Here is a 24,589-nt window from a genome sequence, read left to right as displayed (position 1 = left end):
TCTGAGCCCGAGGCCATTACAGAATGGATAGCAGGAACCCCGTAAAATAAGTGCTATGCGGGACAAAGTGCTACGTGCGTGGGAACCACCTCTTGAACCTCCGAGACAAAGTGCTACGTGACAGGAGACACCTCTTGAACCTATAGGAGCCACCTCTAGATTCTCGGTGCTGGTGTAGTGGCCCATTATGCAGTCGCGCAGGCGCAGGCCTGAGCCTAGTGCGTGACACGTCACATCGATGATAATGGATCTTCGATCAGGATTATGATGAGAATAATGTAATGGGCACATGGATCATGGGCTTGTAAGAGTACAAGCCCATCATGGGTTTGTATTCGGGGACGGGGATGGGAAAGTCATCCCCATCCCCGCCCCACCCCGGCCCATTGTCATTCCTAATTTCAGGAGACCAAAACTTCTTCACTTGTTTGTACAAGTCACATAATCTTGGTTACAATATACTGCTTGCATCCCCCGAAGGCTACTTCTCACACCTTGTCTCCGTGGCACTACGTGCCTGGCCTTGGAAGGACATTTGAACGAGGCAAATATCTGAACTCATAGCTACCGAGACCGAGGATGATAGACTGGAGAAAATTCTCATTTTTGGTCTTTTCCTGGAGTGGATTAAAAACGTGGAAGATAAAGAATAAACTTGAGAAAATCCTGCACGTAACTTTGTCATCTTCATCTCGGAGATACTTAGAATCACTGTTAATGATTGTAGTTAGATTCTGTCTTTTACTGATATTAGTATGAAGTACGTGCTTTGCACATGAATGATCATTAATTTATATAACTTTTGAAAATAAATTCGATTAATGTTTTTTTTGTATGTATCTTGTTTAAAACACATATTTGATGGAAGCACAAATATATATTGAAATTAAATTAATATTAGTTCTTTTATTATGATAGTGAAACAAATATGTACATTTTTTATTGTTATGTTTATCGTGTTTTATCTTTTGTTTTTAAGGATTTTGAAAATTAAAATATATATTAGAAAATGACAACAAAATGTGTGCATGCACCTAAAAAATATTATTTTATTTTTTTTAACATCATTGCATATTTAACTTTTGTTTCATCTTGCATCTCTATATATATAAATCCTAAACATCTAGATCTTTCTAGTATATGTTACATTATTCTACACCACTCTAAATTATCTTACATATTTACATGTATTGTAGAATAGACTAATTTTTTTTTCATAGTCTTCACATCTTGCTAGAATGTCACGGAAACTTCTAGGCCCAACCTTTTCCACAACGTTTTAGGTCGTTACACATGAACCTAGAATGTTCAAGTTTTGTCCATAATGTTCTAGATCTTTTCGCCCGAACTTCTAGGCCCAACCTTAATATTTTTTCACAATGCATTCTTGGTCGTTTTACATGGACTTGGAACCTTCAATCCTCTTCTCAACTTATACAATAAAATTTCAGATGTCACCAAGCCTCTGTGCAGCTTTTTTGCCCAATTCTTCTCGTGTCACCCGTCGAATTGTGATTTTATGATTTATTCACAAACAAATTATATTATATAAAATAAAAATAATTATGTATATGTAAATGACATTAAAAACTGAAAGTTAACATCTAAGGGTGATCTGGGTTGGATCCGTACAGGCACTGCCCAATTCTTTTTGTGTCGCCCGTTTGATTACTGTTTTAGATTTTTTTTTCAATTGCATGCTTATTAAGTTAATTAATAGGTGATCCGGGTTGGGTCCCTACATGCACTGCCCTAATAGCACATCTAAGGGTGGAATTTTGTCAATACATGTGGGGTCCACAGAAAAAATATTGGATCCACCTGTATTGATAAATTTACATTTAGATCTTTTTTGAGGCAGTCTGTACAGGTAGATTCTAATTTACCGAACGGACATACCATACTAAATTGCTAATTTTCCCCACTCATTGCTCAATGTACTTGCATCAACAAAATCACATGTACAAAAATTTCATGAGAACATCCACGATTTTCTGGAAAATACGAGCGCATTTCTCGTGCAAGTTTAGAGCAGATCCAGTTGGAATCGAGAGGACAGTCTGCCACCCAGCCCTTTTGAACCAAATGAAAACTTATATTTCCTTGGCTAAAGTCTTGGATATGCTCCATTGCACTAGAAGCAGGACATGCAAGCCTAATCAGATCCTTTTCTAATATGTTTTGACAACTATCAAGAAATATAGCCTTTACTCATAAATTACCTGTAAGTTTCAGACGAGCACATAACCAAAGCTTTAGAACTAGTGGGTTGCCCTCTAATAAGCACTTTACACAACTCCTGCTTCACCTTCTAAAAAATAATACGGATCTGGGCAAGTCAATGCCCCCAAATAGGCCACCATGGTCATGAATGAAAAAGGATTGAATGGGGAACTGAATCTTAGAAAATGGCACCAAAGCCACAACGGATAGGGACGAAACCATTGCTAAATGGTGACATATATTGATATGGCAGCGTATCAGCTATCAAGTTACTTATTACTTGAATAATGTATAGACAACAATTATCCATTACCAACCATTGCATTTCTATTAAGCCATAATAGAATTAGCTAGAGAACGAAACGAAAGAACCAGAAAAGAATCAATCATGATCACAATTGGACATCTCTTTTCCTTCAGCTTCTTTAATCTCCCGATACTTTTCTGCATTTAATTTTAAAGTATTTATTTATAAGTTGACAAATCGAGGGAATCATTACATAGAAATGTGTAAGAAAAATAATCAATATAAACAAAAGATGTAAGTTACCATGCAGACAATGCTTAACCAGGAAATGATACTAAACAAAGTACCAGCCAAGATTCTTATTACTAAGGACACTTTCCCTTACAAGAGTAGTAGTGTTTGCTCTATTAGACACAAAATAATGAAAAAGACATTACTTAGCCCTTCCGTCTCTGATATTATGGCGTCAAAATTTGAAGTTCTTCAAAAATATTTTCTGCTGACACCCTGACATCAATAGTCTGTGCTTTAATATTCATCAAATTTCTTAGTTTATAGATCTGATTTAGTTAATGCTTATTACCTATTTCTAATTAACTAATCTAAAAATTACAGTACTCATCAAAATTCATAATTCTTGTGTTGCATTGCATTATCTTGTGATTATATTACTACTATTTAAAAAACAGAAATGATGAAGTTAAACCGTAGAAACTTTAAGAATATCTAACCTGAGTTTTGTTCCCTTCGTCCACCATCAGCTCGATGAACGCGGATATTTCTGCCATCCAGCAACTAAAAAAAGCCAAACAAACATGGTTTTTTTTAGTGGGGAACATTGAAGAAGATACAGTGAGGCAAGTAAACAGAAACTATCAAAACTGGAGATACCTGACCATTCATTTCGTTTAACGCTTTAATTGCTGCCTTCTCCATGGAGTAGTTCACAAATCCATATCCTTTTGATTTCCCGCTTACCCGGTCGCATATTACCTTAACTGGTAAAAAAAGGAAGTCATTTTCCTTCGGTGATAATTTCACATGTTGTCTACTAATGTTAGGTCCATCAGCCTACCTTCAGTTACTTCACCATACTTCTCAAACGCATCCTTCAAAATAGTTTCATTTGTATCGTAACAAAGTCCTATCATGTAAAACATTTTTCTCAGCAGATATAATCGTGAGAGTAAAATAAAACATGTAGAATTTCACAAGTGTGGAAAAAGTGATAGATGCTCGACCTGTTATTTATGATGCAAATGCCAAGAAAGGTATTAAGCAAAACATGTTCAAAACTGCGAGGTGGAAATAGTTCTGAAATGATTATCAATTCAAGATTATATAGTAGTGATCCATCAAATCCAATAACTATGTTAATAATTGACATATTTATTGAAATTTAATTATTATTTTGTTATGATTCAATTTTTAAGAGAAAATTTGTGAATAATTGTTGCATTTAATCAAGAATTGAGTGAATTAGACATGTTAGCTCCTCATTTTCAGGATGTCATAGAGAGAATCAGGAAACTAATTTGTGTTTTATTCAAAGGAGCTTTTCACGGAGAAAACATAAATAAGCTAATTATATGTATTCCAGATATCTATCTCTAATACACTGAAAGTCTGAAATATATGCATAAGAGCCAAATTATGTGTTTTCAGGTTTCTCAAAGGGATCACACGTATTTTGGTCCCTCTTGATTAGGGGTAACCCTCCTACCCAATTCTCGTCCCGAAAAGAATCGAGAAACTTTTTTTTTCCCGATCCCGTACACGACACATTTCGGATCCCGAACATTCGGGATCCCGTCGGGTAGGTAGAGGAAATCCCGAATTTTTTTTCATTTTCAAGATTTCGTTCAAAAAAACAAAAAAATGTGATTATTTTATTAAAAAATATTATTTAGAAATTTATATTTCTAAATAAAAAAATAAATATCCAACTTAAAACATATAATATTAAAATATTCTGGATAATGATTCAAGTTTTTATCAAGAGAAGAACATCATATTGCGCATTGAATAATTATTAATAAAATGTTCGGATTCAAATTACTCGATAAATTTTGTTAAATAGATTGTCAAATTGCATCTCTTATTAATTTTTGTTCTAATTAGATAATTATAAATATGAATTAATTAAATTATTGATTTAATTTTAAAAAATACACAAAAATAAAATGTCATTTCATGATTCTACTATTCGATAGTTTCAACAATAAACAATTATGTGAATTAAGTCCATAGTTTAATTATTATATGGGTTGAAACACAATAATATTTTGCTCAACATATTAATAAAATTATTAATAAAATATATTATAATACTATTTCGGGACGGGTCGAGAATCCCGTCGGGATAAGGATTTATTCCCGATCCCTCTCCAGATATTAATCGGGACGGAAAAAATCCCAAAAATTCGGGTCGAAAAAATGTCGGGATGGGATTTTTTCGGAACGGGAATGGGATGTGATTCGGGAAGGGTCGAGATTTCGGGAATGTTTGCCACCCTACTCTTGATTGTGGTTTTCCTTGAAATGGTCTCTCATTTTTTCGGGCTACCAAATTGGTCCCCAATATTTTGTAATGCTACCCCAATTCATCCCTCCCATCGTCTCAACGTTAAAAACTAACGAATAAAAAGCTTATTTCCAAGTAAATACCAATTTTGGTCTCTCTTGTTTTTCGTTTTTTTTCCCAAAATAGTCTCTTTTCTTTTTGGGCTGTAGAAAATGATCCTTAATATTTCATAATTATTCTCAATTCGGCCTCTACCGTATATTGACATTTTTACATAGCCATCGAGTGAAACTATTTAAGATATTATGAGGTATGTGTCTAAATGAACTAGTCAATAAATACACATCAATATCAAAAAATATTTTTACAAAATCACATCGACAAAGATGAAACATTAACCAAATGCAAAAAAATTTAGCTTCTTGTTCGCTAATATGTTATATGCGAACAAATTTGTCTATGGATTTTCATTATTAAAATCCCAAGTTTTAACATTTGCCTTCGAAAATTTATTTACTATAACACAATATTAATTTTTGAATTAAAATAACTCATGAGTTTAAGAAATTAAAAATAACTGGCTTGCATGCAAAGGAGTTCAAAAATATTATTCAGACAGACATGTTGTATAGTTTAATAGTAACACACAAATAGAAGAATCGGATTATTATGCTACACAGTGGTGCAGTGTTTCGATTATAAAATGAACCAATTAATGTGCATAACATGTGACTTACCTTGGATTCAGTTGTTATGATTTGAATTAGTGTCTTTCAACTTTGTTGTTCTCGCAATTTAATGCATCCGTCCGAGGGTTTTCAATTCGGAGAAAATTGTTTTCAGATACTGTTTCACAAGATTTAAAATGGAGATGAGCTGAGTTTCCGTTATATTTTAATGGGTAGATTACGGGAAGAACCGGATTGGGAATAATTACGAAATATTATGGATCATTTTGGTGGCCTGGACAGAAGAGAGACTGTTTTGGGAAAAGCGGCAAACAAGAGGTACCAAAATGGGTATTAACCCGTTTCTCAAAATTTATCCATCTACTTCTTTAAAAAATTAATAAGAACAAAACATAATCCATCTTTTATCCATATGCATATTATTTAACTTTCAATAAGGTATTAGAGTAATTAGATCTTTAATGCCTATTATGGTAAGACAGAGAACCATAAAACTTTAACAAAGAAAACATTCAAAAGAAACTTAAGTTTCGTTTGGATAAGTACTTTGAAAATGTTTTTAGTGTTTTATAAGTGAAAAACATAAAGTATGTACTTGGTCAAGATTTTTGTAAAATATTTTTGAAAAATATTTTTTAAAAAGTTTTCTCCAAGTATAGTTTTTAAACAACAATTGATGTGTTTTTAGATGTTTTTAGAATAGAAGGCAATTATGAAATCAAAACACATTACTTTTGAAATGTTAAAATGTTTTTTTATAAAATAGTCGTCCAAACATATTTACTTTAACACAACTCTTAAAACATTTTGTAAAAAAAATTTAAAAAACAATTTTATAAAAATGATTTTAAAGTACATGTCTAGACGGAATCTTAATGGTGCTCGTAGGTATTTTCCACCCCTTCACCTCGAAGCTTCAACAGAGAGAACTACTACTTCGTCTCGGTAGTAAAAATGCACATATACCCGAGGAGCATTTGACCTCTGGGATGTTATGGAAATAGGTAAAGTTCACTACATTAAGAGACAATCCACAATCCTACAATGAATAAATCCATCAACACAGGAGAATACTATAAAGTAAAAGAAAATTGACCGCAATCAATTCATTGGTCTTCTTCCTTTTTCAAATGAAAACGGTCTTAGAGCCCATTTTCACCAGAATTGTTAATTGTGAAACTATAAAACAAGCTTCGGATCAGTTGAAGAAGAATTCCACGTCAATGATGAAACAAAATAAATTCAAGTATTGATATTCTTAAAATTTTTGGACTTTGAAATTCTCAAGGATTAGAGTGAGAAGTTTAATGAGGATTGTAAGCAACTCAGGCTTAATGGAGAAGAACTCGCAAATAGAAGTATAAATATAAGGAAGAGGTGGAAAGTCAGGCTGAGAAGTTTTGCTGGTTAAGGCTAGATATTCCACGAAGCTTGCAATCAGTTTGGCCGCATTGAAAGCTCTGTAAAAACAGGTGTACAACTTGTTCAGAGGCTCTACTATTTATTGTCACAAATCCTGCTGCCAAAAGAAACATGAGTGATGGGTTGTTAAATCAGAAAATAAAACAAAGCATGTCTTGAGGAAATTCAAGACATTTTGTGGAAAAGGAGTCAAGCCTCAACTCACTGTTCCATACACTCATGACGAAATGGAACTGGTAAGGGGAAAAAATGTGACAGTGATGAAGATGGCACGATGCTTGAGCATGCCTGAAACATTTGTTTTCAACTAAAGCTCTAACACTTTAAGTTAATATGTCTATTCATTAATCTGATGTCAACTAAAGCTCTAACACCTCAAGTTATATTAGAAATGGAGTGTGGTGGCAAGCCTTCAATGGAACACTTGAGGATTTATGCATCTGTGTGCTACACTCATCATCCAGAAGTAAATAGAGACAAACTAGACAAGAAGTTAACAGTTGAGAACTTGCTTGGATACAATGAAGTCACACAGGGGTACAGGATTCTCAACCTGAGGACACGAAAGATGATGGTGAGCAGAAATGTCAAATTTAATGAAGATGACATATGGACCGAAAAGGGGAACTTGAAGCAGCAGACACAATCAAATTAGGGCTATGGAGGAAAAAGATCCAGACAGTGATACAGAGTAGGCTGTAAGAGGAGGACCTATAACTTCACAAGATATCTATGACAGATACAATCTAGTAACACACTTGAACCATTAAACTAAGCAAAGCATGAAGTCATGGAGGTTGGAGAAAGGCCATTGAAAAGAAAATCTGTATGATAAAAAAAGAATCACTAAAGAGTTCGTTAAAGCGCCTAAGAATCATTTTAGGTGTTAAGTGGGTGTATAAAAAGAACTAAACTCAGCTCCGATCTTTCTGTGAACAAGCTCAAGGATGGGTAAGTTGTAAAAAGTATATCTCCAACAACCAGGTGCTGATTATAGTGATACATTTGTCCCAGTAGCAACGTGTGATACAATCAAGCTTCTAATGGCACTTGCAGCAAAAAAGGGTCGGAAACTTTATCATCTAGATGTCAAAATGCATTCTTGAATGGCCTGATATCTACATGGAACAGCATGAAGAGTTCATGGTTCCAAGTGAAGCAGAAAAAGTATACAAGCTCATCAAGCAACTTTATGAGCTAAAACAGGCTCTAAAGACTATAGCAGAATTGATGTACCCTTAATGAAAGCAAAGCAACATTGCAAACTTCAAAGTCTAAACATGAAATTGATTTACTGATCAAAAAATAAGGAAAAAAAAAGTCTAAACATGAAATGCAATTGATGATGTCTTTCTATGTTGATGATCTCTTGGTTACATTTGGAGACGAAATTGCTATGAAAAACTTAAAGTGTAAAAGTGTGGGATGATCTTGAAATGTCTTATCGTGAGAAATGGATATTTTTAAGAATAGAAATATGCCAATCAAGCAAAGGCATTTTCATTGCTCAAAGAAAATATGGTTGGGAAGATTTGTAGAAGTTTCAAATTGTGATAATCCGCCTTTACAGAATCCCTAAACTTAAGAAAAAGCCGTTTGTCGTGACAATCACCAATCACATAACCCTTGTCTTACTTAAAATTAATTAAAAACAAAAACAAAAACAATAGCTAGAATCGAGGTCTCCACTTCTAATCTTTCAAAAATTTGGTTAAATGGAATTACAAATAATTTTAATGGACAAATTCTCTTTGTGCCAAGTGAGTTGAAACTTGAAACAATTCAACAACTTAAGAAAATAGTGAAGTACTTCGAATTATTGGGACAAAATATGTTACGTGTTGGGATCGTGTAATCACTTGTTGGGGATCAGTTTGGGTTAATGCGTGAACTTCCCAAACTGAATGTATTGTTAATGCGTGAACTTCCCAAACTGAATGTACTGTAGCAGTTGACCCTTGAAGATGCTAAACCGAGTTCAGTTGAGGTTGGTCAACTGAACTGCTTCCTTCTCATATGTCGATATTAATTGGCAAACAAATATTATGTACGGAATGATGTCAACTAACAGATTAGAACTATAATCAAATGACCAAACTGAATTTGAGTGTGAGTGAGTGTGCTCGACTGAAATATGAGTAAAACTAAAAGGAAAGTACGCGTGTGTTTGTTTATGGATGTTCGGAGCTAAATCTTCTACATCAGCTCTCTTCCACCTCGGAAGGATTCACTCTAAAAGACTTTAACTATTAAAATACTTTGTAACAGCCCGATCCAAGACTAGGGCTTACCCAACTGTCTATCTCAAAACTCCTAGATTCAATCTCAAGAACTCAGCCTCGAATGATTCTTGTTACAACAGTAGTGTTTGACAGTTCACAAAACTGATCTATTACAACTGATAAGCCTTGCACAAAATGATCCTACATTTGATCAAATATAACGATATGCGTCTGCTTGATTAGTTTGCTTCAGTTGAGACTTCTTGAATGTAGATGTAAGTTTGTTGTGTGTCTCACTTGTATCGTGCGTATTTCTCTCTGTGTTTGTTACTGATCTTCATCTCTTTTATATAGGAATGGATTGCATCGACTCTTTAATTCAAATTTTATCCGTACTGCCACATGGTGCTATACCTTTATGAAGGTACACTGCCCCTATGCAACTTTGCGGTGTCAGCTTGTGTACAGGAAACTTTATCCGCAAGAGGTGGACTGATATTGGGAATTTAGTCTTGATTAAGCAGTCTTGGATAATTCAGTCTTACAACTATTCAGTCTTGGTTTGGTTCGCTTGGAACAGTTTGGCTTGTGGAAGACTGATTTAGTTTAGTCCATTAAACTGAATGCAGTTTACTATATAAACTCAGTTTGGTTGTCTTGATCGATTGATGACTAGTTTGGCTCTGGTCAAAGTCAACTTAGTTTAGGCACTTCAATTTGGCTCGGAATCTTGTCCAGTTTACGTCTTCAGTTTGACTTTTGGACAAAAACAGTTTACCTCGATATTTTGCCTATATAGTTTTGTAACACCGAAACCATGCATATTCCAACATTACTTAAAGTCATTTTCAGTCCTTCAAGAACACAATTTTGCGGCTAACCATAGAGCCATTTTCAATTCTTCAAGAATCAGCCACAATACCTCGCATACACCATGTGCCATTGATCGCGGGTAACCATAGAGACATTTTCAGTTCTTCAAGAATCAGCCACAATACCTCGCATACACCATGTGCCATTGATCTCAACTTAGCTTCATCAATGCTCCTTGTTACCACTAACTACTTTTTACTTCTCCAGGTTACTAGGTTTCCCAGACAAAAAAAGCAATATCCGGTCGTGGATCTCCTATCCTCCAATGACCAAGCCCAATCAGAGTAATCGGGTTATAAGCAATGTCAAGGGGATCATACATTGTTTGTGCGGCATTCAAAGATAAGGGAAGTGATTGCATTACTAGTACACGTGGATGATATTGTAGTAACAGGAAATGATGCCGAAGAAATGCAAAGATTGAGAAAGTGCCTAGAAAAGGAATTTGACATGAAGGAACTTGGCAAACTAAAGTATTTTCTGGGAATCGAGGTGGCTCATTCGAAGCACGGAATCTTTATATCACAACATAAATATGTTGTGAATTTATCAGTGTTCGAAAAGGCGGCGTCTAGGCTCGCCTAGGCGGAAGGTTGTTGCCCACCGCCTCGCTTTCTTGCTAGGTTATGCCTCTAGGCATTGCCCACCTAATCTTCCGCCTAGGCTGCGCCCAAGCCGCCTAGATGGGCAGAAATACGCCTAGGCGGTTACTATTTATTATAAAAAAATTAAAAATCAAAAACTAAAAAAGAGATACGCAACGCAAGAAACAAACACAGAAAAAACGAAAAAGCGCCGAAAAGAAAGTCAAGCAAAAAATTAAATCTCATATTACGTATGAACATTTGATATTTATTAATATCTATGTTGTTGTTGTTGTTGTTGTTGTTGTTGTTATTATTATTATTATTATTGTTAAAATTTTAAAGAGTCTCGTACAAAAACTGAAAAACCTATACAAAAAAATTATATTTTATACTAAAACTCATGAATATCTCAAGGTATTTATTATTTAGGCTCTTAAAAACACCGCCGAGGCGCTAGGCGGCTAGGCAGTGGGTCGCCGCCCGCCTACCGCCTAGCGCTTTTTAGAACATTGGGATTTATTAACCAAAACCGGGATGTTGGTATGTAAGCCAGCTGAGATGCCACTGAACACGGGTTGTGTGATGCACCAAAGGACGCAGCAGTGGATAAGAATTCCTACCAAAGACTTGTAGGAAAGTTGATTTATTTAGCACACACAAGACCCGACATCGTTTATGTCGTAATTGTATGCAGCCAGTTCATGCAAAATCCAAAGGAAATGCATCTCAAAGTTCACAGAATTCTAATATATTTTAAGGGAACGGCTGGGAAAGGACTTTTGTTCAAGAAAGGGGGAAACATAACGTTAGAAGCCTACACAGATGCGGACTATGCGGGTTCTCTAGTTGATAGAAGATCAACCTCGGACTATTGCACATTTCTAAAGGAAATCTTGTAACGTGGAGGAGTAAAAAACAAAATGTGGTAGTGAGGTCAAGAGCAGAATTTGAATTTAGATCAATGGCACTTGGGATATGAACTTTTGTGGTTAAAAATAATCTTGGATGATTTGCACGTCGAGAGGGAAGGTCCTATGAGATTATATTGTGATAACAAGTCAGTGATTAGCATTGCACATAACCCCGTTCAACATGACCGAACCAAACACATTGAAGTAGGCAGACACTTTATAAAGAGAAGTTGGATAACGGACTAATTTGCACACAGTTCATCTCATCTAAAGATTAATTGGTAAATATATTTACAAAAGGACAGTTGTGTAACACATTCCAACAAATGGTTAGCAAGCTTGAAATGGAAGACATTCATTCACATGCTTGAGGAGGAGTGTTAGATATGGATTTGTTGGATAGAATATCATGACAGATTTAATGGGATTAGATTGATCGTAATCCCTATATTGCAAGGATTTTATTGTAGCTATAATTTATTCTTGATTAGGATGTTTTCCTTATCTTTAATGGTGATATACTTATATATAAACTGATGTATCTTCATTGATTAGAGAGTGAAATATAATTTTCTTTATTCCTTCACAGGATTGCAAAAATCACGGCAGAATCATGAGGGTATATGTGTAATTGTGGATAGACTCACTAAATCTGCAAATTTCCTACCCATACATATGAACTACAACTTGGACAAATTGGAAACTCTCTACGTGGATAGCATAGTGAGACTACATGGAGTACCAGTCAGTATTATCTCGGATCGAGACCCGAGATTTGCATCAAAATTTTGGAAAAGTTTGCAAGAAGTGATGGGTACCAAAGTAATACTTAGCACAGCATACCATCTGCAAACTGATGGGCAAACCAAGAGGACTATTCAGACCATAGAGGACATGTTACGAGCTTGTGCATTGGACTACAGCTTACACTAGAGTGATCACCTAGCTTTAGTAGAATTTGCCTACAACAACAGTTTTCACAACAGTTTCGATATGGCACTCTATAAAGCCCTGTATGGGCAAAAGTGTTGGTCACCTTTGTACTGGTATGAAGTAGGAGAGAAAACCATCACCGGACCCGAATTAATTCAAGCCACAGTGGAAAAGGTAAAGATTATTTGGGAACGACTAAAGGTAGCACAAGACCGTCAAAAGAGTTGGGCAGATCTAGAAAGAAGGCCTCTGGCATTTGAAGTTAGAGAAAATGTGTACATGAAAATTTCTCCAATAAAATATGTGATTCGATTAGACAAAGCCGGAAAGTTGAATCCAAGATACTTGGGACCGTACGAAATACTGAAGAAAGTGGGGACACTGGCTTATCAATTAGCCCTAGCCCCTGACTTGTCTCGAATTCATCTTGTTTTTCATGTGTCGCAATTGAGAAAATACATATCAGATCCAAGCCATGTACTCGAGATTGGACCCTTGACGATCCAAGAGAATCTGAAAGAGGACTTGCAGAATGAAGAACTTCCTATCCGCATAGTTAATACCATGGATCGAGTCTTGAGACGAAGAACTATACCGTACTTCTCAAAGTCCGGTGGTCCAACCATACGGAACGCGAAGCTACGTGGAAACTAGAAGAAGATATGCATAAGGGATATCCTTACCTCTTTAAACCATTGAAAGAATCAAGTTTCGAGGACGAAACTTCTCATAAGAAGGGAGGGATGTGATAACCGAAAATTTCAGCATACCAGTTCAGTTCAACAGTTCAGTTAGGTTCAATTCAGCAGGCCAGTTTAGTTAGGTTCAGGTCAGCAGGCCAGTTCAGTTCAGCTACACTGAAATTCCAGCAGACCAGCTACTGCTTCAAAGTTGTAACTGACGCATTAAACTAAAAATCATTGCAAATAATGGTAATAAATGGGAGTATAACAATTAGATTTCTCCCAGTAAATAGCACTTGGATTTCTGAGATAATGTTATACAAATTTTGAGCATAAACACCTAGAAAATAAAGTGAAGGAAAGCAGATCTCGAGTGAAAGGAAACCAGTTTCGAGCAGAAAGTAGATCAGTTGCTCTGCAGATTCTTTACAAGGACAACCGAAATATTATTCTAACAATTTACAGTAAGTGAGCTTTATGTTTTAAAACTTGTAATACGATTTAAAATTGTTCTAGCACGTGTATTATCTGTTCAAAGATTGCATTCGAAATATGTATTTTCTGATGCACTGAAACTTGTGAACCAGTGGTAGAATGGTGAAACTTCCAAAAGGCAAGAAAACAGTCGGGTGTAATTTGTAAATGGGTTTTTACTTTTTACGGATAAATACAGTTAGTGAGAGGTTCAAGGCTCGTTTGGTTGCCATGCAACTTTTGGAATTGACTATAACGAGACATTTGCTCCCGCGAAACCAAACACGGTTCTCATTTCATTGGCAGTCAATCCTGATTGGCCTCTACATCAATTTGATATCAAAAATTCTTTTTTTTTAAACGGAGGAGTTGGAAGAGGAAGTCTACATGTGCCAACCTCCTGTATTTGAGTTAGAAGGTGAAACTGTTCGTAAACTTAATAAATCTCTTTACGGCCTAAAACAATCTCCACGAGCTTGGTTTGACATGTTTTCAAAGGCCATCAAGAGATTTGGCTACAAACAGAGATAGACAGATCACACTATGTTTGTTGGACACTCCGAAAGGGGTATGACCACCATTATCATAGTCTATGTTGATGACATCATCATCACCGGAGATGATACGGAAGAAATTAAGAGAATTAAGCTGATGATGGCTAAAGAATTTGAAGTCAAAAACCTTGGAGCATTAAAATACTTCTCGAAAATGGAGAAAGCGCGAAGCAAAAAGGGCATATCAATTTTTCAAAGGACATACACTTTAGATCTCTTGGAGGAAACAGGGATGCTTGGATGCAAACCGTGCAGTACATGCATTTTTTATGGCAAGGTCATTTTAATGCAGTATATCGAATCTTAAGGTACTTGAAGCAAACACCAGGGAAAGGTTTGTTCTTTGCCAAAACCAGTGATAGGAGTATAAAAGGATTCTTCGCTGGAGACTGGGTTGGTTCCATTGATGATCGAACGTCAACTTCAAGATATTGCACGTTGTCGTGGGGAAAATTGGTGTCATGGCATAGCAAAAAACATTCTACTGTGGCTAGGAGTAGTGTAGAAGTAGAGTACAGGGCCATGACTGATTGAGTATGTGAACTTACTTGGATTAAGCAGTGATGGAGGAATTGAAGATGGTATTTGAAAATTCTATGAAATTCTTTTGTGATAACTGATAACAAGTTTACCATCAGCATTGCTCGCAATCCAGTCCACCATGATAGAACAAAACGTGTTGAAGTAGATATACATTTCATAAAAGAAAAATTGGAGACAGTAATAATTAATATTGAATATGTTCCTACTTCCCAACAATTGGCTGATCTACTAGCCATGGGGTTAACAGAAAACTCACTTGAGTCTCTTTTCCACAAGATTGGACTCATCAACATCCACACCAAGCTTGAGGGAGAGTGTTGAGATGTACGATTAGAATAGACTAAAACAGATCTTATTTAATTATGGTTGATAAGATATTTTATCTTTGGTAGGATTGTAAATTATTTATATTGATTCAGTTACCCAAAATATTAGTATTATGATATGTAATCTATTCTCTACATTATTTTAAAAGGGTGTGACCCATTTAATGTAATATGACAGAAAAAGTTCTTCACTCCTTTTTTTACAACTAGTGGAGAAAAACTGAAATTAAAATCCAAAATGAAGCAACATAATTCCGAGTTTGAGATGAAAAACTTATTAGAAGCCAAGAGAATTCTAGGAACGGAAAATATAAGAAAAAGGGACACGAAAAGCTTGTTTCTCAGCCAAGGCTCTTAGATAAGGAGAGTGCTTTAAATATTCAATATGCATGAATCAAAGGTTGTGTCCACCCCTTTAGGACAAGATTTGAAGTTATCAGCAGAACTATCACCTTTAGGGGTGTGCAACGGTCGGTTTGGTTTGGTTAAAATAAATTTTGGTTCCCACTGTTTGGTTAAAATAAATTTTGGTTAAAATCAAAAATTGTCAAAAACCATAACCGACCAAAAAACCAAAATTTACGCTCGGATCAGTTTTTTCAGTTTTAAAAACCCCTAAATCACCTACAAGCGAGGAGGACGAACATATGGCTAAACTCTCTTATGCAAGTGAATTGGAAATGCCACGTATGGAATGGTGTACAGCCATCCAGATCTAACATATGTCATAAGTGTGTAATATCAAGGTTATGGAAAATCTTGGCAAAAAAATTCCGAGCAGTGTTCTAAAAAGCGCGAAAAAACAGCTTAAACAAGATTAAGTGTGAAGCGTGAGCAAAAAACTTCGATTTAGGCAAAAGCATGGAAAAATTGGTCAGTTGACCATATTAAGCATGAAAAAGCGCAAAAAAAACATGAAAAAACGCAATTTTTTAAAATAATATTTAAGTTGTTGGAGATTTTTGTAGATATAAAAATATATTCTAATTATAATATTCCTTAGTTGACTTATCATTATTGGAAAGTAGAATCAGTAGGATTTTGTTGTATCAATTAGAGATTTTCTTGTTTAGGATTTTCCTAATTAGGTGCCTCTGTATATGGTCGAGTGTGTATATATTCTGTACACAGTTTCATAATTAATCAAGCAAGAATATTTCATTCAACTCTTGTTTCATGGTATCAAAGCCAGCAATTCTGGTGCATCGTTAAATTTTTCGTCACAGAAAAAAAAAAAACACAAAAAATCGAAGATGGCATCCGACGCATCTTCATCTGTTGAAAACCCAAAAACACCAACCAAAGCCACCACCCCATCGTTTGACAATCATTCTCTGCAAATCACACAGCACAAACTAAATGGACTGAACTTTCGTGAATGGTTTCAGTCTGTGATTCTTGTCATCAAGGGAAGAGGAAAAATTGGCTATTTGACAGGAGCCATGCCAGCTCCTTCAACAACCGCAGCCAACTATGGAGCTTGGGAGATTGATAATTCAATCGTTATGGCTTGGCTTATAAACTCTATGGAACCTAGTATTGGACGTACGTATCTATTCTACAAGACTGCCAAGGAGATTCGGGACGCGGTCCAAGAAATCTATTCCGATCTTGAAAACACATCTCAATGTTTCGAGATTCGATCGAGGATCCGCAACACCAAACAAGGAGGCCTTACGGTCACTGAATATTACAATTCTCTTGTGGAATTATGGCAGGAAATTGATTTATTTTACGATGTTGGATGGGTGTGCTCTACAGATGCTGAAAAATACAACAAATTGCTTGAAAAAGAGCGTACATTTGATTTCTTGCATGGGTTGAATCCGGATTTGGATGAAGTGCGTGGAAGACTGCTTGGTGTAAAGCCCTTTCCTACACTCCGCGAATCCTTTGCTGAAGTTCGGCGCGAAGAAAGCCGAAAACGTGTTATGTTGCATACCTCCAAACCAGAGACGAACTCCTTGGAGATACAGGGCTCTGCCCTTGCAACCAATAAACAAGACAGTGGGCGAAATTATCAACAAGCTGACCGGATACGGTGTGATTACTGTCAAAAACCAAATCACACTCGTGACGTTTGTTGGGACTTGCACGGAAAGCCTGCTGATTGGAAGCCAAAGAAACTACGCAGACCACCGAGATCCGCCCATATGGCTGAATCCGATTCAAGCACACAGGCTGGACTAGAGGAAATGCTGAGACAATTCCTCATCCACACCAAAACTTCAACCGAGACTGCTGGTTCAAACTCTAAACCCTCTGCTGCAGCGATGGCACAAACAGGTACTGTTACTCATGGTTTTTTCTCAAAGTCGCAGCAGCCTTATTGTTGGATCGTAGACACTGGGGCTTCTGACCATATGACTAGAAATTTGGATGTACTTGAAGATTTTACCAAGTGCAATAACATAATAAATGTGTGGGTTGCGGATGGAAAAATATCCCCTGCCATGGGTTAGGGCACGGTTTGCTTAACACATATGATTCTGAATTCAGTTCTATTTGTGCCGACATTGCAATATAATCTGCTTTCAGTCAGCAAGTTAACATTAGATATGAATTGTGCTGTGACTTTCTTATCCTCTCATTGTGAATTTCAGGACCGTTCTTCGGGGAAGATGATTGGCATTGCTGAAAAGAAAAATGGTCTTTATTACCTTTCCACCATTGCGCCAGTTCCTTCACCTCGTAAGAGGTCTTTGTCAGCTGTTTCTAGTTCTGATGTTTTGTTATGGCACAAGCGTTTAGGACATCCTAGTTTTTCTTACATGCAGATTTTGTATCCAAATCTCTTTATCAATAAAGAAAAAACTTTGTTTCAATGTGAGAATTGTGTCCTTGCAAAACAGTCACGAGTAAGTCATCCACCTCACACATACAAACCCTCAAGACCTTTCCAGTTAATTCACAGTGATGTCTGGGGTCCTTCTCGTACTATTAATTTGACTAAAACTCAATGGTTCATAACATTCATTGATGACCATACCAGAGTTTGTTGGGTGTACTTGATGAAAGATAAATCTGAGGCATTTCATTGGTTCACACAATTTCATAAACTTGTCCTAAATATATTTCAGTCCACCATCCACACCCTCCGAACTGATAATGGGCGGGAATATTTTTCACGTGAATTCTGTAAATATTTGGGGGATCATGGAATACATCATCAAAGTTCTTGTGTCGACACACCTCAACAAAATGGGGTTGCCGAGAGAAAGAACCGTCATTTGTCAAAAGTAGCCCGGTCTCTAATGTTCACAAGCTGTGTTCCAAATTCTTATTGGGGGGAGGCAATTCTTACTTCAACATATTTAATTAATCGCTTACCCTCCAAGACCCTTCAATTCAGAACACCCTTGAGTACTCTAGTTGATCACTTCCCACATGTCAACATATTTAATTCCTTGTTCCCAAAGGTGTTTGGATGCACAGTATATGTCCACAACAAACAACCCAACCGCAACAAACTCGACCCTCGGGCGTTTAAGTGTGTCTTTGTGGGCTATTCTCCTACCCAAAAGGGGTACAAATGCTACTCGCCTTTTCTGAAAACATATTTTGTTACGTGTGATGTGACTTTTTTTGAAAATATAATGTTCTATCCCTATTCTCGTCTCCAAGGGGAGAATCTTGAAGAAGACGGTCATTGGGATCCCACTGTGTCACTTCCTATCTCACAAAATCTCTCTTCCCATAACACATGATGTCGAACCTGCAAATGACCATGTCTCTACACCACTTGCCCATTCAAATCCAAGTCCACAGCACGATCCAAGGGGAGAATTACGATTTCTGGAACCACTTCATACCTATAGTCGAAGGCCAAAAGCTCCTCAGCAAAACCAATCATTGAACCAAAGAGGATCGGATCCTGTTATGAACAATGACTTGGAGCTACCGATTGCACATCGAAAAGGGGTAAGAACATGCACTTAACATCATATCTCAAACTTTATATCTTGCTCAAAGTTGTCGCCTACTTTTAAAGCTTTTACAGCAAAGCTTGATGGTGTTAAAATTCCAAGAGATATTTATGAGGCTTTAAAGGATCCAAAGTGGAAGGCTGCTGTGCAAGAAGAAATGAGAGCATTACGTGATAGCGGAACTTGGGAAGTGGTCGACTTACCAAAGGATAAGAAAGTGGTGGGAAGTAGATGGGTTTTTACGGTGAAATACAAGACAGATGGAGAAATAGAAAGGTATAAGGCTCGTTTAGTGGCTCAAGGCTTTACACAAACATATGGGATTGATTACGAAGAAACATTTGCTCCGGTGGCAAAACTCAATTCTATTCGAGTCCTATTGTCTTTAGCAGCTAATCTAGATTGGGAACTACACCAACTAGACGTGAAGAATGCTTTCTTGAATGGAAATCTTGATGAAGAAGTGTATATGAAGATTCCACCAGGATTTGAGTTGGAACAAGAACTGGGCAAAGTGTGTCGATTAAAGAAATCACTATACGGTTTGAAACAATCTCCACGTGCATAGTTTACTAAATTCAGCTCAACCCCCATGCGACTAGGGTATATTCAAGGCAAGGCTGAACACACTGTCTTCATCAAGAAAGGTGAAGATGACAAAACAGCAATTTTAATTGTGTATGTCGATGATATCATAATCACAGGAGATGATGTCATTGAAATTCAGAAGCTTAAGGAGAAGTTAAAGGAAGAATTTCAGATTAAAGATTTAGGAGCCTTGAAGTACTTCCTAGGCATGGAAGTTGCTAGAAGTAAAGAAGGCATCTTCATTTCTCAGAGGAAATACATCATTGAACTACTGGAAGAAACCGGGAAATTGGGATGCAAACCAGTAGGAACCCCTCTTGAAAGAAATTGGAAGAGCAAGATCAAAGATGATGAACCTCATGTGGACAAAGGAAGATACCAACGACTGGTTGGTAGGCTGATTTATTTGTCTCTTACACGACCTGACATTACATATGCTGTGAGTGTCGTGAGCCAGTACATGCATTCACCTACTCAAAGACATCTAGAGGCTGTAAATCATATTTTGAGATACTTGAAGGGAACTCCTGGAAGAGGTCTAATGTTCAAAAAGAATGAGAACAGAAGTATTGATATGTTGATGCTGATTGGGCTGGAAGTGAAGATTGCAAATCGACTTCAGGATATTGCACCAAGCTGTGGGGCAACTTGGTCACATGGAGGAGTAAAAAAACAGACAGTTGTGGCAAGGAGTAGTACTGAAGCAGAGTTTCGGGCTATTGCTAAAGGAGTATGTGAAGTCATATGGCTTGAAAGACTCATGCAAGACTTGCAAATCCCTATTCTGAAACCTATCAAGTTGCATAGTGACAGCAAATCTGCCATTAGCATTGTGAAGAATCCAGTTCAACATGATAGAATGAAACATGTAAGAATAGATCGCAGTTTCATCAAGAATGAAATTGAGGAAGGAGGAATCACTTTATGTTACATATCTACGCTTGAACAAGAAGCAGACATCCTCACGAAAGGTCTCACTAAGCCGAGTCATGAAAGCATACTTATCAAGCTTGGAATGAAGAATATTTATTCCTAAGCTTGAGGAGGAGTGTTGGAGATTTTTGTAGATATAAAAATATATTCTAATTATAATATTCCTTAGTTGACTTATCATTATTGGAAAGTAGAATCAGTAGGATTTTGTTGTATCAATTAGAGATTTTCTTGTTTAGGATTTTCCTAATTAGGTGCCTCTGTATATGGTCGAGTGTGTATATATTCTGTACACAGTTTCATAATTAATCAAGCAAGAATATTTCATTCAACTCTTGTTTCATAAGTTAATTAGTTTTTATAATTTTTAAATTTTAATAATAAATATTTAATAATATAAATTTAAAAAAAAAAAAAAGAAAGAAAACCTGAAAGGCATCAAAATTAAATTTGCCTCGTACAATTTCTTTCTTTGCGATTAAGATATGAAACACAAAATTTAATTCCAAACAATTTGTGATTTTGAGATTTACATTTTTTATAACTTGAAAACTTATGTATTTATTCTTAAAATCTTTAAGTTTATATGTTATTTTCTATTAATCAACTTAATATATATATATATATATAATTAAAATTACACTAAAAATGAAAAACATTTTTTCACGCTTAAGCTTATGAAGATTAAAGCTAAATTTGATTGTAACGCCTAGTGGACCTTGAGATATTTGAGAGGTACAGCAGACTTGTAGAGGGATTTGTACACTCAGATTTTGCAAGAAACTTAGACACAAGAAAAGGAAATTTTTGACAGGATATGCCATTACCATGTTTGGTGCCGCTGTTAGTTGGAAAGCCTCTCTCCAGTCAATAATAGTTTTATCCATGAATGAAGCTACGCATATAGCTCTTACCGAGGCTGTCAAAGATGCCATGGGGCTTATAGGAATAGCAACGGAGTTCGGAGTAAATCAAAGTAGATGCTAATACATGGTTATAACCAAAGTGTCATACACTTGTCCAAACAACACGTATATCATGAAAGGTGTAATGAACTGGGCTGGCCCAGTTCATTCTTGAACTCATGATCTTCTCCCCCTGGTGGGGAGTTTTTGCCCTCCCCAGGATTCGAACCTTGCACTCTAGGTCGTAAATACAATGTTTCCTTAATCCTGGTACCATTGAGCTAGAGGGAACATTGCATTTATGACCTGGAGTGCAATGTAATAAACTGGGCTGGCCCAGTTCATTCTTGAACTCATGATCTTCTCCCCCCTGGTGGGGAGTTTTTGCCCTCCCCAGGATTCGAACCTTGCACTCCAGGTCATAAATGCAATGTTCCCTTAATCCTGGTACCATTGAGCCAGCCCAGTTCATTACAAAAGGTCCAAGCATATCGACGTCAGCTTTCATTTCTTAAGGGATATCGTCACAAAAAGAGAAATAAATGTTGAAAAGTTATCAACTAAGGAAAATCCTGCAGATATGATGACCAAGGCGTTGCCTCAAGGAAAATTCAAGCACTGCCCGAGGTTGATAAACGTGTTGGAGTGGAAATAGGCCCCTGGACAAGGGGGAGGTTGGAGAGCAACCATCTTGAAGACAAGGTGGAGAATGTTGACAAGCCGTCTCACTAGTAGGCTTTATATTCAATAGGGAAGAAGGCAGTTAGTTATTTTTGGTTGGTGGCCACAACTGAAAATGAGGTGCTGGGATCATTCTGATTGGAAGCCAAGGTAACTGCCTTGGAGAATAAAGGGATATGCTTGAAAAAATAACCCTCCCGCATTTTATTTGAGTGATTTCACATACACGTGAGAGGGTTATGTTTTTTTTAAAAAAAAATGTTTGACCAAAGTTATTTTGCTAACCACCCCATAGTTCAAGAGACTTTAATTTGGTCCAGAAAAATAGTTCGTGAGACATTTCAGTGAACTAGATTGTGGAGTAGACCTATTGATGTTGAACCGTGTAAAAAAGATTGTACTGTTGTTTTGGATCTATTTCCTCTCTCTTTTGTATGTGTAATATGTCTATGACAAGTACGCATCAAACAATATCAATTCTGACTCAAGTGGTGGGTCTTTAGGTAATGTTTGGAAATCTTTAAAAACATGTTTTTTAGTTTTTCCTTCGCAAAATCATAAAACGCACGAAAAGCCACAATGGGTAGAAACTATGTATTGACTTGTTATCTTGGAATCAGAATACATAGCTATATCCATGCCCAGATTTGATTTTCGTTGAATACAAAACAGTTCCTATAATTTTATGTTTGATAACCAAACACCAAAATACAATATAAAATCATAGCTACCATATACTTATGGTATTTCATCAAACAATTTTCTTAAGTTGTATGGGGTATTTCCATAGAGAATAAACGCTAGCAGTCCAAACTCCACCAACCGAACTTTTGAATAAATCATGGTTATATAATAAATTCGGCATTCCGTCACACATTAAATGTTGAGCAGATGGAAATAAAGGATAATCAATAAATATCGACTATAATACTTGAATTTTTATATATTTTTAAAAATTATGTTTGAACGAAACACAAATAGTTAGGATGTCAGAGTATTTTAGATAATTCTACACTGGCAAGTAATGATTCTCTTACAGATGCAAAGGTAAAATTCTAATGTTTTTATGAAGAACGGATAAGCAAACAGCCTTCGTTCAATGTGTTCACTAGTATTGAAGTTGAAGGAACTTAGATTCTACAAGGGGAGAGTATCTGATTATGGAGCCCTTTTTCAATTAAAGGTTCCACTCAATGGTCATTCAATGAATCAATATATGTTATACATTACATGTAAATGAGTACGGGAATTTTGTTTGCATGTATTTATGCATAAGATATACATTCTGAGATCGGAAGAAAGGAAAAGGAAAGAAGAAACTGAATGCATCACGAAGTAACATATGAACAAAACACAGATTCCCGTCAATTAGTGGTTTCCACTCATAAGAGACCCAAAATTTCTTATGGGAGGTGAAATTTTTGTCTAAACCACATTGGTAGTATGATTTTCTTCTGACTTGGGAAAGACTTTATAAATGCCCCAACAAAGAGATGCATGGTTTTCTTATCAAGCATATTTAGAAACTACTAAATTCGACAGAGGTTCTTTCGACAACATAAATTCTGGTTCATGAGTTGAATGGTAACTTTTGAAGATGAACTTCTGTTCTCACTGGCATTTTATCAAACGGGATACAGGCTTTTGGCAGGCACAACACGTTGACCAGATAGTGTTCTCTGTGCAATTCCCTAATGTCCAATGTGTACAAAAAGCAAGCATAGTGTGTACCTAGAAGGAGAAAGAAAGGTGGGAACAGACCTCCGACGAAGAGTTGTGCACAAGAGTGTCGCCACCACATACGCCATCCATGAAGAGGAGATGTAAAAGAATGATAATGAAGTCTGCTCAACCAATGCATTTGCCCTCACGCAGGGTGCTGAAAATTGACAATCGAAGGGTTTTGGTCCTATTTCACTCAAAGATTTCAAACATTGAATCTTATCCTACATGTTGAAGTACCCACATGCATCTCGTCTTATTTGCATTTTTTTATAGAATAAATTCAATTTGATGCATCAAAAAAGATATGTACAGGACAAACCAGAAGCTCTATCCCGCACACACGCGCATCGAGAGAAGTCACAGCTGAAAAACAAGGAGGTTACCAAGAGTGTCATCCAAATCCAAGCACCATATAACACAATGAAACAAAATGTGCCAAAAAGTCACCTCGAAAAGCGAGAGACTAATCCACAGCACCATATCACACAGCAACTATTCAACATGAAACATTCATAGCCTGCCCACTCATCATCGCCACATACCGCAACAACTCAGCCCAATGATAAATAAGTCTATTATAACAAATGAACATCACATCAAAGTTAAATATACACACAATT

At 36.4% G+C, this 24,589-nt stretch overlaps 1 protein-coding gene across 1 annotated transcript; it reads right to left on the bottom strand.

Moving 5' to 3' along the window:
• Positions 1–2,487: 2,487 nt before the first annotated feature.
• Positions 2,488–24,491, bottom strand: LOC140874557 (glycine-rich RNA-binding protein 4, mitochondrial-like). The gene is made up of 7 exons (XM_073277858.1): positions 24,417–24,491; positions 24,289–24,332; positions 24,006–24,123; positions 3,546–3,614; positions 3,362–3,468; positions 3,202–3,265; positions 2,488–2,667 (listed from the first exon to the last, which is right to left on the bottom strand). The coding sequence occupies exons 3-7, from the start codon at positions 24,103–24,105 to the stop codon at positions 2,606–2,608; spliced, it is 402 nt and encodes a 133-aa protein (XP_073133959.1). The 5' UTR covers positions 24,106–24,123; positions 24,289–24,332; positions 24,417–24,491; the 3' UTR covers positions 2,488–2,605.
• Positions 24,492–24,589: the final 98 nt, after the last annotated feature.

The sequence above is a fragment of the Henckelia pumila genome, chromosome 1 (genome assembly GCF_033568475.1).
Source record: "Henckelia pumila isolate YLH828 chromosome 1, ASM3356847v2, whole genome shotgun sequence".
NCBI lineage: Eukaryota > Viridiplantae > Streptophyta > Magnoliopsida > Lamiales > Gesneriaceae > Henckelia > Henckelia pumila.
The sequence above is the reverse complement of the archived record's forward strand: the minus strand, read 5'-3'. Positions and strand labels throughout refer to the sequence as shown.

Excerpts from the sequence above, each read along its gene's own strand:
- LOC140874557 (XM_073277858.1), bottom strand. The coding sequence starts at position 24,105 with ATGCATTGGTTGAGCAGACTTCATTATCATTCTTTTACATCTCCTCTT. Across the intron at positions 3,615-24,005 it reads TGCACAACTCTTCGTCGGAG|GACTTTGTTACGATACAAAT; the intron begins GTCTGTTCCCAC and ends TTTACATGATAG. Across the intron at positions 2,668-3,201 it reads ACGAAGGGAACAAAACTCAG|AAAAGTATCGGGAGATTAAA; the intron begins GTTAGATATTCT and ends AATTAAATGCAG.